The 24,860-nt window shown below is 34.8% G+C and overlaps 1 protein-coding gene across 4 annotated transcripts in view; it reads right to left on the reverse strand.

The window, feature by feature from the left end:
• LOC117206467 overlaps window positions 1-24,860 on the reverse strand; it is a 101,342-nt gene that overhangs the window by 27,193 nt on the left and 49,289 nt on the right. For 3 of the 4 annotated variants that reach the window (XM_033445820.1, XM_033445819.1, XM_033445817.1), the window contains exons 10-11: window positions 14,351-20,075; window positions 12,897-13,307 (exon numbers count right to left, since the gene is read on the reverse strand). In XM_033445820.1, coding sequence (XP_033301711.1) covers window positions 12,897-13,307; window positions 14,351-20,075 — 6,136 coding nt within the window. The remainder of the gene's footprint in view (window positions 1-12,896; window positions 13,308-14,350; window positions 20,076-24,860) is intronic. The other variant, XM_033445818.1, reaches the window with a different exon arrangement.

Consider the following 24,860-nt stretch of genomic DNA (forward strand, 5'->3'; position numbering starts at 1 on the left):
TTATTTTTCAATAAAATTTGAATGGAAATAATAAAGAGTTAACTTGGAATTAAGATTCGGGAGAGAAAGAGAAAGAGACAGTGAGAGAGAGAGAGGGAGAGAGAGAGAGAGAGAGAGAGAGAGAGACGGAAAGGGAGAGAGAGAGACGCAGAGGGAGGGAGAGAGAGAGAAGGAGAGAGAGAAGGAAAGAGAGAAGGAGAGAAGGAGAGAGGGAGAGAGAGAGACGCAGAGGGAGGGAGGGAGAGAGAGAGAGAGAGAGACGGAGAGGGGGAGAGAGAGGGGGGAGGGAGAGAGAGAGGAGAGAGTGAGACGGAGAGAGGGAGAGGGAGAGAGAGTGAGGGAGAGAGAAAGAGAGAGGGAGAGAGGGGGAGAGGGGGGGAGGGAGAGAGAGAGGAGAGAGTGAGACGGAGAGAGGGAGAGGGAGAGAGGGAGAGGGAGAGAGAGAGGGAGAGAGGGAGAGAGAGGAAGGGAGAGAGGGAGAGAGAGGGAGAGAGAGGGGGGAGACGGAGAGGGGGAGAGGGAGGGAGAGAGAGAGAGAGAGAGAGAGAATAGTGTTTTTTAATTATACAAGATTATTTGTTATGTAGATGAAAATGATGTTCTATTATTCTGTAATTTTGTAAATTTTGGATTCTATATTATGTATCCGGTTAGTTGAGTGAAATATCACCAGAACTTCTAAACAAATTTTCCATACATAAATATTGTAACACGTAACATAGTTTGCGTCTTGTTTTTATTTGTAGAATATCAGCTGATCCATGAAGTGTAATCAGCTTCGATTATTCTGTTAAAAAGTTCGTTGTGGAAAGATTATAAGCTTATTTATAAAATGCTGAAGGTGATGTTGGAAACTTCGGGAAGAAAAGTTGACAAGAAAATCACGATAGCCATGTTAATGTTACCTTTGAACATATTATACCAGACGAAAAAATTATCGATTGGCCTATTAGCAACAGATTAATCGAAGCTGATCACGTTTCATAATTCACTTATACTTATTAGTTTAACTTTAACCACTGAAACTTAGGATATTTTTACAAGAGTACTTGTAATGATTTAGTTTGATTATTTTTGCTGATCATATTCATCTTTTGGACGATTCACTGAAATCAAATTCATCTTTTACTTCTATAAAAATGAAAGGAAAAAAAAATTAACGAATTAAAAATCTAAAGTAAGATTAGGATAAGGATATTTCATTATTCTGATAACTACATTGTTTAATGTATTCAAGTCGAAAAAAATTCTTTGTTTTTATACCTCAATATTTTAACCATAGAATTATGAATATTTAATATTGTTCATTACGCGCTTCATTAAATTTTATATGAACGCACAGCGTCGAGTTGTAGGACTTAAATTTTTAGAATAATTACTTGTGCTTTTTCTATGATAAAATAACGCCGTGTGAAGCGAATTAATCAATGCTAGAAAAAAATAATTATCTTTTTGAAGAATAATGTACACTTATGCTCGAAAATATTTATGTACAAGAATGTTCAATAAAACTTCTGAAGTTGTATTTGAATTTATAGAAAAACTAAACATATAAATATATATGTCTCATATGTATATCTCGCATTTACAATTGACAATTACTAAATAATAGCCGATTTATGTTGATAAAAGTATATAATGTTTGGAGGGATTTGGCCTTTTAATTATGAAATACATAAATATTATTGTATTCGTCTTGTTCAAACCTTTTTATCAATATCTTAAAAAATAATATTTTGACAAATATATTTGTTAAATCTTTTTATATAAAATTATATCGAAGATTAAATAAATATTTTATCTTTACAATTATCTTTATTAATATTCTTTGGTTTGAGAGTATTGGAAAATATGCAAAAGTAAATTAATTAAATATTACTGTTTTTATAAATACATATTATGCGATTGAATCTTATACAATAGAAGAAAAAAAATTATATTGTATTATCAATAAAAAGGGAACAAAGAAGACAGGGACAAATGAAAACAGAATTAGAACGTATTTTGTTAGATGTGTTCGCTTCAAACTAAGTTAGTACAGACAGAAAATCGATATACGAGCATCAGTTTGTTATGATGAAAGCAAACATCAACTAATTGTGTGACTTTGACCACAACCGCTCGCTTAAATAAAATGAATTTTCAGGTGTTACACGATTGTGCGCGAAACACAGATTCGATATTCAACTTGAATTTAACTTAATTCAAAACCGATTTCAATTTTAAATCATCTGTAAAACAAGTTTCATTCTGTAATAGGGAATACTACTTCCTGCTAGAGAAATATGGTTATGGATAAATTATTATTTAGTTCTGCAAGTATAGTCGAGAGTTATGTCGCCGTCTTTATGGCCATATTTATACTTTAATTTATTTAGATTATTAATTTAATTAATTTATTTAATATAACTAAACTGAGGTGATTTACTTAATATTGAAATACTATGGTTCTCTAGTAATTCTTATTGTCTAAAATTGCATAGTAAATTCTTGGCTTTGAAATAAATTTTGTACTTTTATCATACAGTCTCAAAAGTATCTAATTTGTATTTAAATACTACATTTCTTAATTTATATTGTAATTTACGTAATTGGACAATGTACATGTACTATGTTTTCGGCATTAAATATAAATTAGTCTTTATATACTGAATGTGACAATAGCATTAGTCAATAGGTTTTATATGCGTAAATTTTAATATATGTAATATTAGGTATTTAACGAAGCAAAATTTATCGTTATTGTTTATCGATCGTTAAACAAATATATTACAATTTGACTTATCCTAAACATATTAGTAACTAAATAAACATATATTTTTTCTAAAGAAATTTCCTTGTATCTCATTTTTAATATGGTATAGTGTTGTTATACTGAATTCGTAAATAAATAAATAAATAAATATATAATATATTATATTTATTTCATATATATATATATTTATTTATTTATTTACCATTGAATTTCTTCGTCACATAAGAAACGTTATCCCCGAATTCAATATAACGACACTATACGATACTAAAAGTGAGACACAAGGAAATTTCATTAGAAAAAATGAAAAACAACGAAAAACGTAAAGTATATATGTGATTTCAGTTACATGTACATTCAGTTTATGTATACATTGTATACATTCGTGGTGTAAACATAGTCCTGATTGAAAAGTGTCGCTTATTAGACTTACTTGCGAAAAAGAAGAAAGAACGCAAAATAATATTCCTGTGTTTGTTCTCCTTGTCTATCACGGGTAAGTCAAACAAAATAGTTAAGATGTTTTATACACTACTTGTTTTTGGACACAAGTACCGTATTACCTTCTTGTAGAGGATAGAAAAGCGCATTGACTATTGTATACAGAAATATGTACTTCTATGTAAAAAAATGTCAATATCGATGTCCTTGAAAAATAGAGAAGGTATGACCCGGAAAGGAAAAATGACGAATCATGATATTTATCTTTCTGAACCATCCAGCATTTTCCTGGCACAATTTTTTGTAATTAAACTAGCTAAAATATTAAGAAATCTGAGATGAAAGAAACGCTCTATACATTAGAAAAGAACAGCAGGGTTAAGAGTCAGTTAAGAGCGTTAAATTGTCGGTTTAAAAAAAAGAAAAAACAGTTATGAAAATATACATAATAGCGTGCTTAGCTAATATCTTTGATCCATTTTCATGATATTATAATAATTGATATCGAACAGCGTATCGTATATTGAAACTTCATTCAGGAGATCGGTGAGTTGCAGAAGAGGCTCGGCTAGAAAGAGTTATACATGAATAATACATATCCATAGATATCCAGGTAATAGAAATGAATGATTACGATGTAAATAACCAACGTAAAAGTAAGTGGATAGATAATGGTATAAACTCGTAACAAGGCAAACCTAAGGTAAGTAGGATAAAGGCAGAAACTTCAGAAGGTTGACGAACTTCTTTTGTGGAAAAAAGTATAATGAGTATCATTCCGAGGTAGAGCACGCGATCTTACTGTTTACGTAGCTTCAGAATGGATAACAAACAGCTTATATAAGCTGTGCAGGATTGTTCTGTACTAGAGTTTACGTATATTCGATTGAAGAATGAATACATTCTGAGAACTATGAAATCCATCTATTTCTTCAGGTATAAATGCTAAGGTATAATCTATCTATCCTTTCTTATCATAAGTGTTAAACATAGATATTCATATCTCAAACAATACATAAAAGTGTTTTGAGCATGTTGAATAATAATATTCAATATTGAATAATATTGAAGAGATACCGTACAAAATTTTAATCAAACACTACAACCACGATCTTTTTTTTTAACAAGCTAATTCTTCTTAAAAATTACAAAACTCATGTAAGAAAATATTTCTCGCAATGACTCTGTCCGAAGATTTATGTTTTTTCACAGATATTCCACATACAAAAGCATAGAACAATGGACAAAGGATGACAGGAGAGTCTGCATCATGGACGAGATTACAAGACCCTTGTATTTTACAGTAGGATTAATTATTTCCGACAAGGTAAACACATCTGTACGTAAATGATTTATAGTCGGGGATTAACCGAGTGTATTAGTAAAGTGATTTTTGTATCTCTTACATGCAGCCTATAATTTCTGCCGAGTCCCTAACAATCTAGTATAATAATTGATGTAAACAACTAATTACAATAATTATTGAGAAGCAACATTGAGGAAAAAAATTTGTTATATAAGTGATTTATTATTTAAGTGATACAAGGAAGCTAACTGATTTTTGCTAAGTTGGTATAAACTGATGTGTAACATGATTGAAAATCATATGAACGAGTTTAATTTTGTTACAATCAACATTAAAAATACTTGTTTTGCAAGGCAATTGTTACTACTCGAAGCCGTTTTCTATGAAAAGGTGATCCCCTTTTTCAAAGCACATGTCAAAATCTTCTACGATAAAAACTAGATACAATAAATCGATATTGAGTAACTAGTTGTGAGATATAAGATACAAGATATAAGATATCAGGGTATTATCGTGTTATTTTTGTAGTGAAATACAAGTATTATTAACGATTGAAGAACGAATTGATTCCGTAAGTGGAACAGCCTAGGTGAAATAATTCTGTTACTTTCTTGCAAAGCACAGAAGAACGAGTATTGTTGGAAGAAGAAACGGTCGAGAAAGGTTACTGTCTTCACGGGAAATGATTTGCTTCAGAAAATGGAATGTCTGGCAATCGTTCTCATACTCTAAGTAATTGCACAAAATTAATTTCCACTTTTCCTTGACTAGTCGCTCTTGTAAAAAGGAATTCGTGCTTTCGTTTGCTGATTGTTACAGTTACTGTAATTCATGGATGTTTGTCTACTCTTTTTAACTTATAGCTTAGATTTCGCAACGTTCCTACTCGCGTGTACCAGTTCTTTTAAAAGTATTTCCTGTGTTGCATAACATGATTTCCCATGTCGATTACGATAAATTCGTAAAAAAGTATAGCGGCACATGAGCGTAAAAAAGTTCAAGTGGAAACGGAAAATTGGAATCTGGGAGAGACCCATATTATTGTACCTTTGAATACTAACGATTGTTTTGGTTTACAAGGTCTGTGTGAAATGAACTATGGACAGATTGTTATTGCCGTTTCTTGTAATCTTCAGCCAGAGTTACATAAGAAGGTTAACTTTTTGTGGCAACGTTCGTCGATATAAATGTATGAACGTGCTCCCTAAGACAGAGTATCGTTATCCTTTCTTCGATCGGCATAGAGCATTGAGCGAGCGACGATTACAACCGGCATACACTACCTCTTGTAATTATACTGATTTTGATACACCGGACTATTACGAATTCATCCACTCGTTTCTTTATCAAACAAACCTACACGTTTAACCCCTTAACCTACGATTTACGTTCGAGAATTTTGCGCCGAAAACGTAAACAAGCTATTATACAGGGTGGTTGGTAACTGGTGGTACAAGCGGAAAGGGGATGATTCTACGCGAAAATAGAAGTCGAAAATATAGAATAAAAATTTAAGAATTAAAAAAATTAAAAAAATAACGTCAATCGAGACAACGATCTACAGTGAGATCCGTTATAACGAGACGTGATAAAGTGCACGCGTACCGAGCGAAAATTCAAAGTCGATTTTCTCGAAAACAAAGCCTCAAACGAAAAATTTCTATTCTATATTTTCGACTTCTTTTTTCGCGTAGAATCACCCCCTTTCCGCTTGTACCACCAGTTACCAACCACCCTGTATATTATATTTGGCCCGATCATCGTATTACGAGCTATGCCCGCAATTGTAGGTTAAGGGATTAATTCACCTCAAAGGTAGTCTAGATGGAGCTGAATTGCTGATAACAATGAGACAGTTTAAATCATTATTTCATGTTTATCCTAACTAAAAACAAACATACATTAGTTTTCAGTTTTCTACTTTATTTTTGCTTGCTTGGTTTATAGAAAAGAACATCTAATTAATTTTTTTTAATTTAATTAATTTTTCCCCTCTATATGTAACAGAGTCCACATTCTAAGATATGGTTACAAGAAATCGGGTTACAAGAATATCGTGTTATAGGAAGGTTTCCCAAGCTTAGGTTAAATTTTATTAATTCGTGCTACATGGAAACCGCTTTATAAGAATATCGGATTATAAGAGGGCCGTCTTAATTTTTACACCGTATTATATCGAAATCGTGTTTTCACGCCAGTACAGTGTCGTAAGAGGATTAAGTGTATATCTTTCCTCTTATATTTAAGTCTATTTACTTTCATACTAGATAAAACTCTATAAATATACCTCCATACCTATTTTATATTTATGTGTGTTTTTATCTTATTTTAATATTATCATATTTCTTCTTAGGCAATTTAAGAAAGTTTTAATTGTTTATTTTATTGCATTTTAGTTAGATATTCCCCATAGTTTACAATTCACATTTAGCACGTCTTTAAAGTATACATAAAGAATACTTTCACATGGTAAAAAAACGCTTGAAACAGCTGTTTTATTAGTTTTCATCCGTGCATGACTTTTAATCGTGGTAAAGATTGTTATACTTTTATATATTTCATATATGTATCGATAACAGAAAAATTAAAGTCGCACGAATGCTGTCTTGGATGAAATTCAATCCATAAAACAAAATATATGTATATATTTAATATCAGAAATTAATATGTTAATTATATATACGTACATGTAATTTAAAAAATTATTTCAGAGATTCACTACTGCCAGTTATTTAACTATTAACTATCGCTAAGTGAGGATTAACAGCTACAGAAAAATAGATATAATAACCACAAGAAACATATCCATTATAAAGATTTCATTTTTAAGACCACGCTCTAATTAATTAAGCAGTTACAAATTAGAGTGGTCGTCTCGGTTATTGATCCGCGCGAGCCACGAATGCAATGGGGAGTGGCAGTGAAAATAATTTCATCAGCCTATAGAATGAAGAATGTCTGCCGTTTCTTTTCATATCACTGCTAGAATTATTTTCTAAATATCTTTAACTCTGTTACGCACTGTGAGTTCATTTTGATCAAATCCTATTCCTCTATTAAAAATCTCTTAAAGTTAAGGATAAAATGAACTTTATCGTTATTGATGTATGTAATTCCTCATTACAATTTTTTTCTCAAAATGTTGAAAGTCAAGTGTTGAAATAAAAGATAAATATCAGGATAATTTTATCTTTCTTCCTAAGTTTATGGGAAAAAAATTTTATTCGATAAAATTCACCAAAATAAAATTGGGATATTATGAGGTGACAAAATTGATTTTTAATATCTAATCTGCAATAACAAAAGTGTGGTATTCGTAACTTGTCGAAGGTTGTGGAACTCTATCTTGTTTTTTGGAAAGCTCCTTATCTTCAGATTGTTCAACTTGCTGAATTACAAGTTACACGAAAGGGATTCTTCTTCTAATGACGCAAAGATCATCGAAATTATTCCAAACAGTAAATAAACACAATTTAATTAAAAATTAATTATAAATAGTAATTTCATTGCGAAGAAACTGATCATTCTTTTAAACAAATTTCACAAATCATCAAAACTTTCGTGATCATTCATCAAATTGAACGGATGAGATAAGTTCCATTATCATTATATCCAACTTATAATTTATTAACTTCATAAAAAGATAGTAAGTAAGTAGATATGCATGATTCTTAGTCGTTCTTAAAAGTTATCATCAAAAGAAATCACACAAATACCGTCATATTCAATATTATATGGTTTTCAGGACAGAAAAAAAAATAAAAAAAAAAGCTCCGCTCCCCAGAGGCTTAAACCCAAAAACCGCATCATACAACAAAAAAATGTAAAGCGCCGACACATAATACAGCATGGCTACGTCGTACCGCCGCGTATCGGTACCTTTGCCTAACATACCATTACAAAAATTCATGTTTATTTTGAATAATGCACTTAAAATCTGTATTTTCTGGCCCAATAAACTCCTTTCTTAAAAAAAAAAAATATTCAATATTATATAACAGTAAAAACATTATTGTCAGCAGTAGTTATAAACTATTACGAAACGATAACATTAAAACAAAATACGTATCGGAAATACTGAAGGTATGAGAGCCTTTAAAATTCATCCTACTATTATCAGAAATCTACCAAAGTGCCTAAATACTTATGGATAGTAAGATATTGATATGAGTAGCATATTCCCGTCACACGATTTCGATAGAGATTTTGTACGTGACACGAATCTAGACCACCCGAGTTTGATCGTGGAATGGTCCCACGAACCACCGATTTGCGTGATCCAGGCTGAATTGAAAACGACGGAAACGCAGCTTGCAACAGTGATTTTATCCGTTCTACGTTCTCCCTTCCCGTTAATGTCAGAACTTGTATCATAGTTCGGTTTTCCGTTATCGCGCGACCAGAATGCAAATGCGTGTGCAGCGAAACATCAATCGTAACATATGATAGTATGACGGCCACAGGCGTGTTATTAGAAGCACGCTTTTATATCGTGATGTTACTGTGATGTTTTGTTTTATAGATCTACCTAAAAAATAAAAGGATTTACATTTGTAAATATAATACGAAATGGAAACGAAGTATCGAGGCACTTGGACATGTATAATGTGGTTAGATAAATCACAAAGTGTATACTGAAAAGTCTTATATTTTCTGCGAAAACACTAGATATTCTTATTAAACTCGATAATATATAAAAGGACTTAATAATATATATATATTCATTTTAAAATAATTTCTTCAATGTAATAATTTTTCTTTTGTCGAACGTAACGTACATAGCAATAATGAGGCAGCTTTTAGCATAGAACGTACTAACTACACAATAAAATTTGGAAATATTTTGATTTCATAAAAATGGCTTTTTCGCCTTTACAGAGCATAGAATTTTTATGAGTAACTGTAGCTAATAGAAATAAAATTTAAGATATATGAACATATGTGTGCCTTGTTATTGAATTGCATTTAAAATATCTTTTGTATAGAGAAATGAATTATTTGATATCTAATGTCATCAACATAATGTGTCCAATAAATCTTGTTGAATGTTATATATTTTTGTTTGTAAAAATGAAGTTCTACACCATTACGCTGAAATTAATTTACAATTACAAGTAATTACAAGAATTTCTGTCTTTTCCAAAATTGTTATCTCATAGGTTAAAATTGATATTATTCGTCGATAATACTATCTAAAATTTGGAATTGAAGAAATTCAATAATTTAAGTATAGATAATATTCAGTGCTAGAACATATGACATGCTCAAAGATTCTTATAACCAACAGAATATATTAAAACAATAGAATAAAATACAAAACATTGCCAAAACAGTAGCATAAAATAAAAAAAATTGGAAGCGTTAGTGATACTTTTAATCTTAACAAAAGTAAAAGTTTGAAAATTCTCCGTATAATTTATAACCAAAAAGCAAATAAACTTAATATAATTTAAATAAAATATACTTTTCGATTCTAGATACACTACGTTCAATTAGAAATTCCCACTATCAACGACAGATACAGTTTGAAGTGCTGGAATAGGAATCTATCTCTGTCCAAGAGAAACATTTAATATTTAAAATGATACATAAAACTCACTTGCGTGACACTAATTAAATTTTTAATATTTTGTCATAAATACCAAAATTGAATTTTTTTCAAACAATAACCTTTTATGTTACTCCATAATGAACATTAAATATTAAACTAGTAATAGTAAAACGAAAATAAGTGCTTTTATTTCACCACACATTCTTAAAATTTTCTGAACTCTTAAACGGTTAAACCTGACAATAGAATATGCTAATAACGCTAAATGGAACGACGTTGACTAGAAAGTGGCATGAAAAATGGATTTTAGCATATTACCGTCTAAGCGACGTATAATCGCACGTACGAAAGAAAAAAGTGACAGACCAGAGAAATCCGACAGTACGCATACGCGGGACACAACGTTGCACCAGATTATCGATTATTCTACCTTGGCTAGAACGAGAAGCAGAATGTTAAAGAATGAAAAAGAAGGGAAACCTCGTAATAAAACGGTTACACCTGTTACACTCCAGTAAATACTTTAAAATGTTCATTTACAAATCGCGTTCTACTTGCATCTATGTATATTTATGATCTTTGAAACCGAGCGTCACTGATAAATTTCATGAAAATAACTTTCACATCAGATCTTCTATCGTCGATTTTTGATACCACGAATTTTTTCTGCTAAGATCGATAATAATGTCAGTAATCGGTATTATTTTTTGCAGTAAAAATTATAATTCTACATATTTTTAAATTAACGAAAAATAAATTAATGGAAATAACGAAATAAATTAATTAATTAATGAAAATTCTAGAAATTGTTAAAGTTTTTAATTCTGTGAAGAAATAAACTGCAAAGAATAATTTTATGAATATTCGAGTGGAAAATTTTTCTAAACTGTTGTTACCGAGTTGATTTTACATATTTTTAAATGAAACGAGAAATGAAACGTAGAAATCGTTTCTATTGTTACATTTTACAAAAGAGTAAATTGCAAGAAACAATTTTGTACATATACATGATGGAAAATTTCTTGGAACCAACAACTTTCGTAATTTCACTCTGGTTTAAATTTCACAAGTAATCGCGTTGATCAAACGAGGAAACAAATAAGAGAGTGTTGATTATTCAGCGAAATCGCGTGTAGTTGAGTAATTGAAACAAAATCAACAGGTATACATACATAATATGTGTCAAATGTATATGGTAAACAGAAAACCACGCTATATGTAACTGTTCTTTGGATAAACTTTGGAAGCACACGCTTTAGAAAAGTATTGTTACTTTATTCATAGAAATGTATATCTGCATAAAAAGAAATAAAGAACAAAAAAGAAAAAGATCGAAACAGAAATTATAAGGAATAATCTATTTTGGATATTTTATTTATTTTTACATATTATACCTATGATTTTTATGCATTTTTACACCATTAAATTTCGTATAAATACATAAAAATTGTTTATAGAATTGTGTATGAAATCCAATTTCATATAAATTCTTATGAATATATTATTAACTTATAACATATTAACATATTATGTTATCTGATTTAAAAATTATCTCAATTAAATCTCAACAAAGGGTACGCTGTATTTAATTTTCAACTCTCGTTAACAACTTTCAACAATTAACAACTAGCGATAAAACTTCATAAAAATTTACAAGTAAAACGTGTTTCGAATTTGTAAAACATTGGAATTGAAAAAAATCCCTAATACATCCAAATAAATTTTCGGCTATAAACCATAAGAAAAATACTATTACACGATACATTTTGCTTTTCTCTTAGCAAGATATTATGGAGCCAAAAAATACTCTGATAAAAATCATTCTGGTTAGAGTATACTTATCAGCTTATCTTTCGTTCGCGAGTACCGTGTAAATGAATTTTCACTTTAACAGGCAGTCTAGTTTCAACGAAATCGTTTCAGTTCGATACAATTGCTTTCCCACTATAGTGTACATATACCAACATCGATTTCGTACACAGATTTTTATAGTGTTTCTTCTGCTTACGGCTCCTACTAATTACTTAAACGATCGCATATTCATTATCCTAAACCTTTTTAGTTTGCACCCGTGTATTCATTGGTTCATTTACTTTTTCAGTTACCCACCAATCAGTCTTCTATTAAACTATTCGGTTTCTAGTAAAAATAACAATATTAAATTTAACAATTTTTACCTAATATGTATTTCAATTAATGATTTTGTTGTTATGTTTCGACTATTTCAGGGTTAAGTTTCTTTTTTCGCAAAACGAATTTTTTCTTTATCAATTATTAACAATAGAAACACTTGTTTTCTTGTCTTTACAAAGGAAACGCAATTCACTAAAATTTAAGATCGTATTTTCTGAAAATAAATATTTGATTGTTGCATAAATCTTGTCTGCCTCTTGGCTCGTATAAGCTCAATGTTATAATAAGTATAACATTGCTATATAATTTGATAATAAATCGCGTTTGTAGAACTTATAGAAAGTGAGAATGATATATTTTCGTTAGTCTTTTAATGGTTAGATGAAATTAGGTATGTACAGTCAAAAGTGTTTTATGACAAATCTGACACCAACGGATTTTCGTCTGTTTCGAACACTACAAAATAGTTCGGACGAAAAGAATGAAATAATTTTGAGGTCGTAAAAATGAAATAAATCCTTCTTCTAATGAGAAATACAAAAGAATTTGTATGAAAAAGATAGATTTTGCAAATGTGATAGTGATAGACACAGATTATGCAGCAATCCAATACATAAAATCGTTTAATTAGTTAATAATTTGTTAATGTACAATAATTGTCATCTGTATTTTAATCGTAAATCGTGAAGACACATAAAACAGTGACTTACCAGGTGTGAGAGACATAGCCTGTTGCCTCCTTGATCTCGAATTGTCTCGTTTTCCAGCGGAAGACTGAGAGCCCGAAACTTGAAGTCCTGGAGCACTAACCGCACGTTTTGGTCCGCCGATAGCGCCAGAAACGTTGCTGTTTCTAGCAAATCCTGGTGGACGATATCTGGCAGATTTTACACCAGAATGCTGCGGTAGGAAATGATAGACGCTATGTGCTTTGTGCATCGTCGACGAAGACGTAGTTGACGTCGTCGTTAACCCGGCTGGTGCTGTGGAAGCTGGTAAACGCGGTAGAGAATTGGTTGCCGCTGTTATGGCGGATTGCATTCCACGAGGAAGAGTCGTTGCCCGAGATTCACCCGTATATTCTAGTTCATCTTCGGTGTCCTCGTCACCTGTGGATGTCTCTGTTGATGTATTATTTTGGATTTTAATATGGTTAAGATTTTTAATTGGAAAGTGTTTGAATGAAAATAAAAAATGTATATAAAAGATGAAAGGTGTAAATTGTAGAAGTTGTGATTTGTGAATTGATAACACAATAAGAGCCAATTAACCCTGGAACGGTACAATGTTCTTCTTTAATTGAATTTCACACTTTTTGAACACTAATACTTCATTTATACGAACTTGTCGGCAAACGAATAATTTACGTAACTGAAGGTCATGTAATAGCAATCCACTGACTCGTCGAACAAAAGTGGATTCAACGAAGAAGAAAAAATTTCTTTAATAATTTGATAAAACACTATCGAGTATGTAATTTATGGTTATGAATATAGGAATCTTTACTTAAAATTAAAAGATATTTAATTAGATATATATATACTATATACTATATATATAGAAAATTGAAATCGAAACTACTGTCTTATAAAGCTTGTCTTACTTTTTAAGCAAGATTCAAAATTTTACTGTGTCAAACATCCTCTTTACAATCTTATTCTCCCGTTTGTACTAAACCAAAGTGACTCAATATAATATATTAACCTTCTAAAATATAATCTTCTTTCAAGTTTTATTTATTTACCAAAGATAAGCAGGTGTAAGTGAATAGGCGTATTTACTATCCAAGTCAGGTACACAATCACAAATAGCAAGAGATTTAGTTAGTATATATACAACTGAAAAAGTAATTCCAAACTTTTGTGTGATGTTACTAATTTGAAATTAGCTGTAAATATCCGAAATTACTGCAGACATAGCTATAGCATTTAATTGTAATTGATAATAATTCTTTATTTAGATAGATTCTTGATTAAAATTTTCTGAAGAAACAAGGGAACTTGGGTTTGAATACGCAATGATTTTAAATTGTTGGTCAGTCGCATATGATCAAAAATTGAATATAATCGGTAATAGACTTATCATATTTTTTCCGTGTGGTCTTCATATAATAATATATAATACTGATTGATGTATTTTTTGTAAAATGATATAAAAAATTTACCAGATTCTCCTCTGGTATTGGCATCAGGAACGGAAGACCTTCTCCTGTTACTCCAGATCCTCTCCTCCACAGATCCTCCGCATCCACTGGCAGCACCTCCACTTCCACCACCAATGGATCCACAACTTCTAACTCTATCCAACTGTTCCCTCGAGAAACTTTTCGGATTGAACAACAGATCTCCGGCACTGCGGCGCTTAGCAGCCATGGCCAAGGCATTAGCACTAACACTAGCACCGACACTATCTCCGGAACACGCCAGGAGACTCAATTTCGTCCTAGAATCCGCCGCCATTAACGCAGATTCGAAGCTTCCGCGCCAAGAGAATCTTTCGTAATCACTAGCTTCACGTTCTTCGCCCTCTTGTCCAGTTGAAGCTGCTGGATGACTGTTAATTAGCAATAGAGGATCGTGAGACTTCGATCTGGGTAATTGCAAGTGCGTCGACGAAGGAGCATTAGTTGAATCTGATGTAGAATCATCGTCTTCTGTAGTTGACGCTGAAGACGGTGTACGATGATGTTGCGTGTAGCGTCTCCAGCTCGAATGATGTTGAACAGCTGGCCCACCTTCAGAAACCTCATGCATTAAAGCAACCAATCGACTACCGATATGGTGCATCACCTTAGCAATTAACGGTGGACTACTATGTGGTGTCGAATTGGCGTCGGAGCTTGCACTATCACCGGCCATTTTCGTGAAACTCTGAACCAGTTTCTGATACACAAATGCGGTATCTTTGCCTAGGCAGGGAGGCTGCACTCCAGTCGGTTCGGTTTTATCTTCCCTCTCCTTATCCAGCATATTGTCACCAGACGTGGTATCGAATTTACTGATAATCTGCTGGCAGCTTTGAGAGATCTGTTCCTGCAGTGCTGATCGACGGCCGCCCGCTGCGCCTTCCAAATCGGAGCTGGTATAATCCGAACTGTCGTACGAATCAGACCACGTGTCCTCAGAACTCAAGTATTCAACGATCTCTCGTACTTGTTCGTCTCGAATTCCAGGCACGGTTTTCATCAACCTAGTCAGTTCGTTCTCGAAGTATACCAATTGTGGCGGTTTCGTACGATTTTGAGAACATAGTCTAGCTTTTGCGGAGTAACCAGGTAACCTAGGACTTGGGGCGGGTGAAGCCCCACTTGAGTTTGCGCTGGAGGTGTTCTGATTCTGTCCGTTCGAATTTGCAACCATCGTTTTGAAGAACTGCCTCATTTTTGACATCATTAAGTTTGTTTCCTCGTCGCTGGACCAATTGTTGAAGCTATCCTTCCTCGATAAAGAAGCGTTTGGCAAGTGAGGCAGTGTTGTATGGCTTAGGTGATGATCTACTTTAGCTGCGTTTCCTTTTTCAACTTCGGAGACACCTTCTATGGACGTTTGACTCGTATCTTGAGCATTCTCACCGATCTCGTTATTAGAACGATCTTTCCCAGTTTCTTGACTGAGTTCCGTACCGGATTGGCCATCGTCAGGTAGTTTCTGGTGTTGTAACAGATCATCGCAGCTTCCTACAAATCCAGAGTCTCGCGATTGTTGTTTCGATCTTTGATTGTAGCTCAGAGACTCTCCCGAACTCATTTGTATATTTCTATTTGAATCGATCAGCGACGCCGATGATAACGAAGCATTAACAGCAGTCAATGGAGAGGAAGAGGAAGACAGGATACACTCTGGTTGAGGAGTTTTTGCTCTCTCCGAATCTTCCGAATTGATTGCTTCTGCCTCGTTCTCCATCACTACTTCTCCCACCAAAATCATTTCTCTATTCGGTTCTGGCGTTTTGTTTCTGTCATCTGGAACACGTGGACTCTGTGTTCCTAAATTTCTAGGCTTCTTTTTCTTTCGTTTTACGGTATCAAACTGTCCATCGGTTCCAAAGGCTGCAGTTTGACCATCATCCGCTCCATCAGTTTCAGTGGAAGAACCTTCTGATTGGGTTTCTTGTGCATCCTGATTTAAACTCAGATCTTGAAGAGAATTCTGCGAACTCAAGTTCTGTGAACTTTGAGTAAGAGCCAATAAATTGTCCAAAGAGGAGCTGTGCGATCTACCGGTTCCTCTGGCGCGAACCAGTTTCTTTCTTCTCTGCGCTTCGGGACTTGGTCTTCCTTCTGAATCACTGCCTACTGAACCATCTGAGTCACGTCTATCCTGATCAAATCCCAGAAACTCTGATAGAAAGTATTTTTCGAGTCTCGAAGAATTCAAAAATCCTTCTCCAGAATTTGATTTCTCTTGATTCTGTCCATTCCCTGGAGTTTCATCCTGTCCCAGGGATTCCAAACCTTCGGAATAGATCGACGAAGTCTCCGAAAGACTGTCAACTTCGCGGGAACCCATGCTCGAATTATTACCATCTCCTCCGAGGCCAAAAAAGAAATATTTTTCCAATTCAGAAGCAGATGGAGGTCTTTGTTTCTTGGATGGACTACCTGCAGCCATGCTAGGCTCTGCTTCGCTTTCCTCGCAAGATTCTTCGACGATCGTGTGCAAAGTGAAGTCGATAGCCTGTCTATGGTAACCACGAAGTTCCTCTTCACGATCTCCAAGGTTATTCGCTTCATCCTCGGAGCTTTCTTCGGTGGCTGTCGTAGCACCAGGTTCGTCTTCATCGTGCGAAACTTCTTCTACCCACGAATCATCGTCTGCTAGACCTTCCTCGAGGATCACGACCGCACCGCTGGCGGAATTGTCATCGCAGGACTGCGATGACACACGTGTCCGTATTCCGTCGCGCTGTTCGCCACCTAAACGCTCCTTCGTATCTTCATTTTCCTGTCGACCGCCGATTTTCGTCGCGTTTTTCACCGACACGTCGTCGCTTTCACTAGCACTCCCGACACTCAATCCGCTGTCCACTTCCGCTTCCGAATGATTCGCAGTTACACTAGCCAACCGTTTCACCATCAAGGGTTTCCTCGGACCCTGACCATTCTTACGATGCGGTTGTTCAGACACTGCTTCCAGCGCCAGCTGGAAATACCCAGCTAGACCCTGGCTAGCCGTATGCACTTCATCCGGCTGTAACAAGGTCGTTGTGTCCGAGGTGATCACACTCACTGGCTGATACGAGGCTTCCTGAGTGATCATCACAAGGCTTCTATATTTGTTGCTATTATTGTTGCTGAGATTGTTGTTTTGTATCGTTGGAGGAAATTGTTGACTGATTGAATCCTTCGTCGACGCGGCAGGAGGGAATCCATTCTCCTTTCGAGTAGACGGGCGTCGCTCGACTGAGCGAAACCGTGTCGATCCCCCTTCTATCCCCTCCGCGATTCCAGCGGCGCCACCACCATCGATACTACTACTACATTCACCACCTCTACCGCGAACTTCCACTTCTCCTACCACCTGGCTGGAAGCAGGACTCTCGCCTCTCACCAAACCACCGCTGTCATGCGCACTTTCCGCTTTACCTGCGCTGTCAGTGCTACTCTTGAACATCTCTTGGATCTTGTTGGTTATCATGTCGCCCACGTCAGAGCCCGCTGATTTCAACTCGATTCCATCGTCGTGATTCAGGTCGTTGTCTTCCACCACACCATCTTTGGACTCCAATACCGTCGATTTTCTTGATTTATGTGCAACGGATTGATCATCCTCCGTTGCAATTGTCATCGAATCACTTTCCGTGCAAAAGCTTGCGACACCTTTGTCGTTCGTATAATCCGACGATTGCTCAACGGTTGTTGCCTCGCGTTGTGCGTTCCATTTCGCTCTGTCCGATGCGGTAACGTCAGGCTCCTCGCAATGATTGTCCTTGACTGTTTTCACGGTGTCGTTGCTTCGTAGATTCTGCTGCCACGGTGCTCTTTCCTCGTTTTTTTTATTCAATCTTGACAGCAGCTCGTTGTTCGTCGCTGAAAAGGAGAACTCGTTGTTCTCAAAAGACGAAGACGCGTTGATGGTCGTGACTTCGTACTCGTGCAGTTCGTCGCTGCTCACCTCGCTGCTTGTTGTATTCGTCTCGTTGCTAGTAAAACTTTCCGACCCTGATGAAACGTTCGTAGTGTTTAAATTCGAATTCAAATCGGCTGGTGCGTCATGCTTCTGATTATCATTGTTGTGATCTACATTCTCCACGGTCATTATATCTGATAAAGTGTTATCGATTTCACGATAATCGCTATTACTTATTTCATTGCAATCAGTACCATTCTCGGCTGCGGGAATTATCAACGGTGTCAAAGCGTGAAATTTCGGGTTCTCTTCGGTATTCTCGACAGACGAACCAGTATCGTTTACCATTTCCTGTCCAGACATTTCTAATGAGTCTGGAATTATATTTAAATCCCAGGTGTCCGTCGATGACAGCTGCGTTTGATTATCTGAATCCGTATTTTCGGTATTAGACGGTATTTGGTCTGATAACATGGATTCGTCAATTCCTGGACTATCCTTTTCTATTTTACCAAACATCTTCTCCTTCGTAATTATTTTTTCTTTTTCTGCAATATTTTCAGTGGTATTGTTGAAAATAGCGGGCTCGATCCTATCAGGATCCAAGGTTTTTATAGACTTTAACTCTATCTGATTTTCTGAACAATCATTGTCGCTCGCAATGTACATTTCTTCAGGCATCTCACGCTGTAATAACGATAGAGATATTCGTTTATCATTACTTATTTCCAAAGTGTGCCTCTTTCCACGAGACTTTCTTTTCTCATTAATGTTGTCCACTCCCTCAAACTTATCATTAGCTTCTGAACTATCATTTTCGCAAATCGACCTTTTCTCTTTCTCTAAATCTTGCTTGTTATTATTTCCTTTATCATTATCATTATTCGTGTCTTCATAATTTGCATCTTCGCTAAAAAACCGCACATACTGCAAAACCACGGGTTCCTGATCAGGAAGAGCCTTGACCCTCTTCAAGGTGATACCATCCTCAGTAGCAGAATCTGAATCTTCATCCTCGTCTTCATTATCCTCTATATCGTTATCGCTCGTAAGGGAATCATCGTTAACAACGAAGACTCTCGAGAACCTATGAGAAGAGGAATCTTCTTCCAAATCGCTGCTATCCGCTGAAGATCGACCAGAAGAGCTACCAGAATCATCGTGCTGGAACATTCTTTGTCCCCTTCTGCTCTCGAAGGACACGCTCACGGAATCTAGACAATCCATTTCCTCGCTTTTCTTTGTCTCGTTCGTCTCGTCGTTACTTTCTTGTTCTTCTCCGGCCTTCGATTCGTTTAATTTGCCACATCCATTCGTGGAAGATTGCTCTGCGGTTTTCGATTCATTGCAAACGTCCAACACAGCTTCCTCTATAGATTTTGTCGTACTGCTTACTGCAGCGTCGTCGTTTTCATCTTGGTTGACATGCAAGCTGCTCATTCGTTGACGAAGTTTTTCTGTCGATGGAACGGATGAAGCTTCAATGGTGGAGCCGTATAATGGCGGTGCTAGAATTTGATCAGGTCTAAAAGTACAAGTTGTCGGATCGAAGACACCAGTTAGTCGTGGATCGAGCCTGGTTCCGTGTAGAGGCTGGTTGAATCGTGGATGCCAAGCGAACCAGGGTGTAGCTGGGTCGCCTCTCAACCTCAGTGTTCCTGGTTCCGCGTGAGCATCGTTGTTACGGCTTATCATGGAGGAGGCAGCTGCTGCGAAGTCGCTCGTCCACAGAGATGCTGGAACTGGTACCGGATATGGCACCGGCACGGGGATTGGTACTGGAACTGGTAACACGTTCGCGCTTCGAGAACCTCCACAGGCCTGTGCAAAAGAATAATGAAAAATATAAGATTTTATATATATTTAGATTCGTTTATTTATTTATCATTCTTCTACGCATTGCTTATATAGGTATACATATGTATGTATACCTATCGGCTATAAATATCGATTACATTTATTGAAAAATTTCAATTAATTTTATTTTGAATTCTATTTTACATGATAAAACATGTATGATCCAAATGAAGTAACAATTTATTATAAAATAACTAAAAGATGGAAGCAACGAATAACACTCAATTTATATGAAATATTAATACATGTTTCAATATTTATAGTCAGCAGTGTTTATATTCATTAATATTCGAATAATACTTCTTTACAGATTATTTCATTTGTACTATAAAAACTAGGTAAGAGTTCCTTACTATTGTAATACATACGACACTTTATAAGAACAATCAATACTGTTTTGATTGTATTACTGATTATAAGTTGTATGTATCTTAAATTGAAATTATTAGAAAAAAATATGCATTGTCTATTAGAGACGTTCGAATAATTAAGCGATAATATATTTCAAAAATATATTTTCTTTTTATTGAAATTGCAAAATTGTTCACACTTTGTATGAGTCGTTATGGCAATATTTTTGCAAAATTTCCGAATATTTAATGTATATTCCGCATGCGATAGCGAGTTCCTATCTCACGTCTATCATGAAACTACGAATTGGAAGAGCACTGGTAGTCATAAAATTGCGTTTAAATAGACACTGGTTGCTTTTACAGATTATTGTCAGATGTCGATAAGAGATAAGAATAGACAAGAAAGTGCAAGGGAATTACATGAAATGATATCGAGCTACTTAAATTTATCTTTATTTTAAAATACAAACACGGAATGAAAGTTACGCAATTAAATTTTTTATAATATACAGCATAATTCGTAATCACATATTTTGCTTCACGTGATAAACAAAATTATTATTGGAAAGATTTGTGGAGAAGTTGAGTCGATCTTAGGACTGATACAGAAGTAGTTAAATCTCCACAAATCTTTGTTTCGTTGTGAAATTCGAGGTTAACCGAAGGTTACCTTATTATAGATCGAATTCGTCTTTTTAGTGACTACAACATAGTAGTAAAAAATATGAAATATCATTTAAAAAATTCGAGATCGAGAAATGTTAGGGAAGTGATACATTTACACTGTACATGAGAGTGTGTGTGTAAGGGTTAGAGGGCGTCAAGGACTCAGTGGAGACAAAAGACTGTTGCCAGATGTTAGAAGAATCTAGGCTAGTCGGTTGGCAACCAGCGTGCGTGCAAGACGTCCTTAGAGAGGAATATAGGTGTATAACTATTATATGGAAATATAGTAAATAATTTGTATTCCCAAATCCTCGAATTTCCTTAACATGGTAGCAGAGCGTGGTTACTAGTTTTGCAAGATATTTAGTGCGTGGTTACGATCTTGCGAGTGAGTTTTCAGTAAAGAAAAAAAACTTTCAGAAAAAAAAAATATTTCGAGCACGTAGGAACGCTTGAGTAAGAAAAGAAGAAAAAGAAGAATCAATTAAAATGGAGAGATCGGAAATCATGATACCTATATTCGATGGTGAGGATTATGGAATGTGGAAGCAAAGAATCACGATGTTTCTCAAATATAAGGAATGCGAGGTTGTTACAACTAGAATGAAGAACGAAAGAGACGATGAAGACTGGGACAAAAAGGATTTGAAGGCGATTAATATAATTTATAGTGCAATATCGAACAGACAATTGGAGTATGTTAGGGAAGGAAAAACGGCGTATGATATAATAAAAAGGTTCGATGAAATGTACTTGAAAGAGTCGACGGCACTGCAGATCGTATGCAGAAGGAGATTGGAAAACATAAGACTGGAGAACTACAGTGATTCAGCATCATTCTTTAACGATTTCGAAAAATTAATCAATGAATTAAAAAGTGCGGGCGCACAAGTAAGTGAGAGGGAAAAGCTGAATTACATGCTGAATACGTTACCCGAAGAATACAGCTACATAGCGGACATAATAGACGCATTGAAAGAAGAGGATCAAACGGTAGCGTATGTAAAAAATAAAATAGAGGTAGCAGAGAAGAAAAATAAATCCAATCGAGGAGAAAGGCAAACCAACGCCTTTTCTGCAAAAAAGGAAGGATGCTTCAGATGTGGAAGATTAGGACACTTTGCGAGAGAGTGTCAAAATGGCGTCCAAGCGGGAAGCAGTAACGGCTATTGGCATGGGCCAACACGTGGTCGAAACAGAGGAAGAGGGAACAAAGGCAATACGAGCAGAGGACGTGGAAATTTTCATCGTCAATCAACAACCGGCACGGGCGAGCATGGAAACTCAAGAGCAGGCATATGCATAGCAACGGCGCACGCAGCAAACAGCAGTGAGACGAATGAGATAAGTAAGAACGAAATAGTGTGGCTATTAGATAGCGGTTGTACTGATCACATAATTAATAATATAAATTATTTCGATAAATCTATCGACCTAAAAGAACCGGTAAATATATATTTAGGCGATAATAGACCGATAAAAGCGACAAAAGTTGGGAATGTTATAAGTTATTTTGAAGCATTCGGAAAACAAAATGAAATAAATATGAGGAAAGTATTTTGCGCGAAAGAAATGTCCGCAAATTTGATTAGTTTAGGTAAACTAACAGACAATAAGAATACGGTTATTTCCAAAGGAAATATTGCGAAAATAATAGATGAGGATAATAAACTTACAGCTGTAGCGTTCAAAGAAAATGGGACATATAGAATAAAAAGTATATTGAAAGGGAAGAAGCACTTAGTAAACAGCGCCGAACGTAGTGGTATGAGTAAAAAGGAAAGATGGCATAGGATGCTAGGACACGTAAATTTTAAATATTTAGAGATTTTAGGTAAAGAGCAGCTAGTGACTGGCATACCGAATGAATTTGGAAAGGAATTTTTGAAATGTAGGGTGTGTATAGAAAGCAAAATGCATAACTTACCTTTCAAAAATAATCGAACTAAGGCTAGGGAAATAATGGAAATTATTCATACGGACGTATGTGGTCCCTTTAAGACCACCGGATTCAATGGAGAAAAATATTTCATTTCATTTATCGATGATTATAGTAAAATAGCTAGGATCTATTGTATAAAATCAAAAGATGAGGTCTTTGATTCTTTCGTACAGTTCGTAAATGAAGCCGAAAATTTAACGGGCAAGAGGTTAAAAATATTAAGATGCGATAATGGTAAAGAATATTTAAATAATCGAATTTATAAATTTGCTAGGGATAAAGGTATAAGAATAAATAATTGCCCAACATACGTACATGAATTAAACGGGACAGCGGAAAGGTATAATAGAACAGTGATGGACATGGCGCGTTGCTTGTTAGCGGAAGCGAAAGTACATAAAAGGTACTGGCCGGAAATAGTTTGTACAGCGGCATACTTGAAAAATCGAATATTAGCGAATACTATAGAAAGAAAGACACCTTTTGAAATATTCTTCGGGAAAAAACCAAATGTTAAAAATCTACATCTATATGGTAGTAAAGTTTTTGTAAGAAGGCCAGAACAAAAAAGAGTTTCCAAATGGGACAAGAAGGCAGATATGGGAATTCTATTAGGATATAGTGAAGTAGGATACAGAGTCTTATTAGGTGGGAAAATAACAATAGCTAGACATGTAGAGGTCATTGAGACAGACACTAAATGTATCGGTTTTGAGGAAAATTCATTAGAGGCAGATAGAAATGATAGCGAAGATAACTATTCATTGGATGGTATGGATAAGGAAGAGTTAGAAGGTAGGAAAGATGAAAATAATAGTAGTATTGAAAGCTCAAACACTCCTAGGAGATCTACACGTATTAAGAAAACTCCAGTAAGGTATCCAGAAAAGGAAAATATTTGCGAGATTCATGCAAATTATTGTAAAGTAGATATCCCTCGTACATTTGAGGAGGCGATTTGTTGCGAAAATAATGAAGTTTGGAAACAGGCTATGGATAAGGAAATAGAATGTCTCTATAAGAATAAAACTTGGAAATTGGTAGAAAGGGTAAAAGGCAAAGAAGTATTAGATGTAAAATGGGTTTACACGAAAAAATCAGAGGACAGGTATAAGGCTAGATTAGTGGTAAGGGGATTTCAACAAAGAAACGTAGCCGATGACATATATTCTCCAGTGGCGAGTAATCAGACCTTTAAGATATTGCTATCATATTGTTGTCAAAATGGATTAATAATTGAGCAAATGGATGTAGAAACTGCCTTTTTAAATGGTGAAGTAACCTCGGAGGTATATGTAAATCAACCAAAGGGATATGCGGACGGAACGAATAGAGTTTGTAAATTATCGAAAGTGCTTTATGGGTTAAAAGAAAGTCCGAGGGACTGGTATGAGTGTTTTGATAAGTATGTGACGAGATTAGGTTTTAAAAAGAACAATATAGAGCTGTGCCTATATACTTATGGAGAGGGAGAAAATGTTGTTTATTTGTTAATATACGTAGACGATTTGTTGATTTGTAGTAAAAACAAAGGGAAGATACAAAGTGTAAAAAAATTATTAACTGATAGATTTGAAATGAAAGATTTAGGTGAAGTAAAAGAATATCTTGGAATAAATATAGAGTATGATTATTTAAAAAATGAAATGAGATTAAGCCAAAAGAAATACATAGAATCATTAGCAAACAAATATAAATTACATAACAGCAAATTGTACTGTACACCTATGGAGACCAACTTAAAAATTGAAAAAGCTGAGATAAATAGAGAGGACATTGGTTACAAGA

Source organism: Bombus bifarius, unplaced genomic scaffold (assembly GCF_011952205.1).
Source record: "Bombus bifarius isolate JDL3187 unplaced genomic scaffold, Bbif_JDL3187 scf7180000008007, whole genome shotgun sequence".
NCBI lineage: Eukaryota > Metazoa > Arthropoda > Insecta > Hymenoptera > Apidae > Bombus > Bombus bifarius.